Source organism: Octodon degus, unplaced genomic scaffold (assembly GCF_000260255.1).
Source record: "Octodon degus isolate 3935 unplaced genomic scaffold, OctDeg1.0 scaffold00057, whole genome shotgun sequence".
NCBI lineage: Eukaryota > Metazoa > Chordata > Mammalia > Rodentia > Octodontidae > Octodon > Octodon degus.
The window spans coordinates 6,123,560-6,129,124 of record NW_004524633.1 but is presented as its reverse complement, the minus strand read 5'-3'; the positions used below and the strand labels follow the sequence as shown (position 1 = coordinate 6,129,124).

At 54.1% G+C, this 5,565-nt stretch overlaps 1 protein-coding gene across 1 annotated transcript in view; it reads left to right on the top strand.

Moving 5' to 3' along the window:
• Wls (wntless Wnt ligand secretion mediator) overlaps positions 1-5,559 on the top strand; it is an 86,486-nt gene extending 80,927 nt beyond the window's left edge. The window contains exons 11-12 of the mRNA XM_004633988.2: positions 488-641; positions 5,270-5,559. Of these exons, the coding sequence (XP_004634045.1) occupies positions 488-641; positions 5,270-5,379 (264 nt within the window). The 3' untranslated portion in view covers positions 5,380-5,559. The remainder of the gene's footprint in view (positions 1-487; positions 642-5,269) is intronic.
• The last annotated feature ends 6 nt before the right edge of the window (positions 5,560-5,565 follow it).

Here is a 5,565-nt window from a genome sequence, read left to right as displayed (position 1 = left end):
CTGGCATGTGGTGCTGGGGATTGAACTGCGGTCCCTGTGCTTTGCTAAGCTTGTTCTAAGTAGGTGCTTTAGACCACTGAGCCATCTCACCAGCCCCCTCTGGAAATATTTTTAATTAATTCTCCATAATCCTGTTTTTATTTTGTACTTAGGAAGCTGAAGTTCAGAGTCCTCCGTTTTGCTTAGTAAACAGAGGGGATCCGACATAGTCGGGGCGCAGACTCTGAAGGCGGGACAGCCAGCCACACAGAGCTGCTTTCCAAGTGAAGGGAGTCCACATCTGTCTGAGAGGACAGCAGAGGACGAATTGTAACTGTGGCCGAGAGTGACAGTTGAGGGATAACAAGGCCCCGGGCCTTTAGGAAGAGACACTACCTGTGAGGCTAATGCGCGGCCAGGATGAGAACCTGGCTTTGAGCGCTGGCTTCTATATTGGTATCGTGTCCCTGCTCGCTTCCCGCTGAATATCGCTGTTCTTTTCCTGTAGGTAACTGAAGGCCACTGGAAATGGGGTGGCGTCACGGTCCAAGTGAACAGCGCCTTTTTCACCGGCATCTACGGGATGTGGAACCTGTATGTGTTCACTCTGATGTTCTTGTACGCGCCTTCCCACAAGAACTACGGGGAGGACCAGTCCAATGGTGAGTGTCGGCCTCTTTCGCTCAGCCCAGCTCAGGAAGTGGGTTCCTGTCTCTGCCAGGCTTCAGTGGTGAGAGCTCTGGGCTCGCCCATCAGACTTCCCTCTAAGTGTCCCCTTAGCTGGGAGACCGCAAGTGAGCGCCATGGGACACAGGCACCATGAGACCAACAACGAGCACAAACCAGGTAGCTCTTGAAGGCTTCCTGTGTTCAATCTCTAAAATACATTTAGGACGTTCCGTGCTATTTTTAGAAATGTCCTAGTTTTAGTACAAACAGAATCAAGTATACCCTCTTGAATTTTCTGAACAAATCAACCATTAAAAAGTATATGGCATCTTTAATCTTCCAGTTTGAGGAGATCCTGCGATGTCAGGGGTGGAGGCAGCCTGGGCCCTGAGAGCGAAAGCTAGAGTGGGTTTAGTTTCTGTTCCTTTTCCTGCACAGGTCTTCCTTGTTCTTACGCTTGCTTGTTTGATGGTTTGTGTGCTGGGGGCCACAGCTGCTGAGCAAGGGCTCACCCGCTGGGCCACCCCGCAGCCCCCTTTCTGTCTCCATAACCTTCCTGTGGCTTAGTGCTGGTGTGTGCTGCGAGCTCACAGAACCCTGAACTGCCGGGGCTTCAGAGACCTCAGAGAACTTAGCCCATCTGTCATTTTAGAGAGGAGGCGTTGACGATCCAAGATGGGAAGAGCTCGCTGGGGCTTCCTGCATTAGCCATGGCAGAGGGCCCTGAGTGTCCTGGCCTAAGTGCAGCCCCCGTCGTTTCTGTCCCTGTGCCTACCCGCCTCACCCCCAAACACAAGCTGCGTTTCCCAAGTGAGGGCGAGCAGCACCGGGGGCTGCCTCACTTTCAGGAAGTGCTCTGCAGTGCGGTGAGTGAATGGGTGACTTCTCTGCCTGCATTAAAGCTGAGGCCGCACTCCCTCCTGACCTTGCGGGCCAGGCATGCTCCTCCACGAACCCCACTCCTGGTCGCCCTAGGTGGAAGCCAACACTGAGGTTTCCATGAGACAGGGGTGGGGTTTAGTGATCAAGGCTGAGTTGCACTGATGAGCAGGAATGAGGCTCCCACTGTGGGTCACCTGTGTGCTGGAGAACGTTAACTTGTACTGTAGGTCATTGAAAGAGGTTGAGGTGATAGTGTCTCCCCACATCATTAAATCATTTGTCCCAGAGCCTTATTCCCAGAAAGCAGGCCTTTTAAGGCCACTGTCTATGGAACAGGGCTTGGGGAAGAGGTCATGATTCTGCTTTGCCCTGGGTGGACGTGGTAGGTGTTTGTCCATTCCTGAGCTCTTTTACTGTCCAAGGGCTGCTGGGGGTGAGGAGCATGTGATTAACACTGAGCTACATCCCAACCCCTTTCTTAAAAATTACTTTTGCTTTAAAACAGACTCTGTAAGTCCCTAAATTACCCAGGCTGGGCTAGGACTTGCAATTCTCCTGCCTTAGCCTCCCAGAGTGCTGAGGTCACAAGTACATACCCCACAGCTGGCTGGACAGCGCCTAGATACTGTAGGAACACAGATTGGTGAGTGGGAGCTGCAGATCAGCCTTCGTAGAGGAGGGCACGGATGCCAGGTCTGGGTGGAGGGCGGGTCCTGGTCACCACCTGTCTTCACTCTCTAATGGCCGTGTCCCAAGAGAGCACCCAGGAGCCAGGACATCTCATCACCTGTGCTCTCAGAGCCATTGCTCACAGGTCCATGGCCACCATGAGGCGCTTGTCAGAGCAACAGCTGGGTCTCCCTCCCCCAGGCCAGCTGTTGGTCACACAGATGGCAGTCAGCTTCCTCCCTGCTGCCCTCCTTTGAAGTGTTACTTTGTGCAAGAGGGGCTGAGGCAGGTGGCTTCTCCAACAGTGATCCCTGTTGGGCCAGCTCAGGGATTCCAGGCTTGCAGACAGGAGCCTTGATTTCGTTTCCCGTCACCCTGTTGGCCCTGCCCTTGACGTGAGGGGTGGGGCTCCTGTCTCCAGAGAAGGCCATGGCAGGTGAGCCTGGCACTCGGGAGGACGCTGTGATGGCACCACTGTGTTAGAGCTGCTGAGCGCTGGGCATGGGCCCCAGCACTTTGCATACACAGGCAACATGATCAAAACCACAGTGAAAGATTAAAGTTAAAAACTCTTCATTACAGCGGAGACGCAGTGCCATCAACCTCCCTCAGAACATCCCTTGCCTTGAACACACGTATCCCACTGCCTCTGCCGCTTTGTGCAGCAGCTCTGGAGTCCGCCTCCCTGAGTCTTCACAAGGCGTGATCAAAAATAGGGCGAATTCTGATGCCAAGTGCCACATATCAACTGTCCCCATGGTGCCAGGGACCAAGACATGACTGGGCCCCAGATTCACACACCTGGTTCCACCAAAGCTTCTCTGCCCTAGAAGGATCCCAAGCCCTGTCCCAGTCTATCCACAGGGAGAGGTTACCCTTCAGGACACAGTGAATGCCCCTGCACGGGACTCCTGGGTTCTGCTGCCTAGGACCTCCGCTGATCCGAGTCCTTAGCAGCACTTTAAAGAGATGAAGTAGGCCTCAGCGTCTCCCCACCTTAGGAAGAAATCCAACCAAATACACACGAATCACAGAGTACAGACTCCCAGGGATTAACGGGCTCAGAGTTCCTCCAGCGAGTTACAGGGCCACTCCTTCCCCCACCACCCTTCCCCCACCATCCTTCCCCCACATCTGAAGGTCAAGCACTCAGAACCTGGATGTCCCAGGCCCTGGTGTGAATCTCACATCGCTGATGATCAAGTCTGGCCTCAGCAAGTTTCTGGCCTCTCTGTGCCTCAGTTTCTCCTCCCACAGATGGGGCTAACAGTGCTGTGTCTGATGACAGATCCAAGGATCAGTGCCTTCTCGTTCGTGCAGTGCTAAGCAATCTAACGTAGATGTCTTTTTATTTTTATTTTTTAAAAAAGTAGTGCTGGTTGTTTCTCCACTGTTCTACTGATTGGAGTTACACTTTAGGGTAAAAGCCATCCCAAGGCTGGCCTCCAAGAAGGCTCCCGAGGGACTGCTTGGGTAAACACTTTGCCTGACGTCAGGACCTTTGGAATTCTGAGGACTCCCACGCAGACATGTAGCTCAGGAGCACTCGGAAGGGCTGAGGGCTGCGTGTGACATGCAAACCCAGGACTGGCTCTCCTCCACCTGAGGAGGAGGCTGGTGCTTCACTCTCCTAACTGACTGGAGACTAGAGGAAGCCACCACAAGTGTGGCCAGCTGGGGTCAGCCTTGCTGTGCTAGCCTGGTTGGGGTGGACCCTAGCCAGCCACCATAACCCTGCCACAGAGAGGCGAGGTTCTGCGCTGTGGTGGCTCAGCACCTGAGCCGGTGCAGGTGAGGCTGGTGGTGCCCCTTTGGTGCCTTCTCTGCCCAAGTTGGAGTGCTGCAGGCTGGTGGCTGCTAATAGGACAGAGCTTGCAGCTCTGCCCTGAGTCTGCCCTGAAACTCGATGCCAAGCAGCCTGCAGATCTGTGTATGCGACCGCTGGGCTCTAAGAATATTGGACCCATTGATGCCAGGTAGAAGCCTTGAGTGTAGGGACTGGGCTGCCTCTGGGTAATGATGTGGGAATCCCAGCTTTCTGCCTGCCTGCCTGCCTACACATCCATCCATCTGTCCATCCATCTGTCCATCCATCCATCCATTGATCTGCTCATCTACCTATTCTACATTGTGAACTAGGGAAAAATATCAGTCCCAACAAATACTATTATGTGCACAAGATAAAAATTAGAGACAGACACTTAAATTAATTAGCATTCCTGTATGAAGATATTCATGCACACGGGCACCCGCACACACTGGTGAGTGATTCCAACAGTTTGCCATTTTCCTTTTGCAAATTTACATTTGCACACTTGTCTGAGGGTGAGTAGCAAACAAAAGGGCTTAAGCTACAGAGACGTGCAATTTTTCCGGCCAACAGAGGACAGCCACCACTGCCCTTCCAGCGCAGCACCTCTCTGTCTGTGGAGGACAAGTTCAAGACAGTGTGTGCCGAGTGCAGAAGAGAGTTCTGGACACATTTGGGGGTTCCTTTCCCGAGGAGGAAAAGCCCTGGTTGTTCAGAAGAGGGGAGCCGACCCAGGGCCTTGGTGGGCACAGGCAAGCTGCCCTCTGGCCTTGCTGGCAGGGTGCAGCTGCAGCCTAATTCCTCCCCAACAAGTGTGAATGTGCCCCCTTCCCAGTGGTCAGGAGGTGAGTGGCACACTGCAGGGACCCGGAGGCGCTTCTGCCTCATCATTCGCTTTGTCGGGGGGCTGCAGGCACCACCTTTCTACCTCCCAGTTTCTCCCTCTGTGCAGCTCTGTGCCCTAGAGGGCTCTGCTGGGGACAAAATAAGAATGCGGGGAAAGCCTCCAAACAGTGTCAGGCCCAGAGTAAGCCCTCGTGAAGTGGTCATGATTACCGCATGTGGCATCAGCAGTGTGTTAACTTGTGTGTCATCCACAACTCTTCTGGGAGCCCAGAATGATATTGAAAATCCTGCCAATGCCAATGCCAAGGGCAAAGGTGGGGAGTGGGACCAGAGACCCAGGGTGGGGACCCCAAAAGGAGCCCAGCGTACTCTCTCCTCCTCCGACACTACTAACACCACTACCCCCCATTTCAGGCGACCTGGGTGTCCACAGCGGGGAGGAGCTGCAGCTGACCACCACCATCACCCACGTGGATGGGCCCACGGAGATCTACAAGCTGACCCGCAAGGAAGCCCAGGAGTAGGACAGCATGAGGGACACTCTGCTCCTCCTCCTGCCTCCAGGGGGGCTTCTTGGACGTGCATCGTGGACCTTGGTCAGATTGCCGCCTGAGGAACTTCCGGAGGCTTCCGGCGGCCACTAACTAGTGCACTGTGTAGATAACAAAACCGACATGACACATGTCCAGTGGGCACTGTTGACTAGGGAC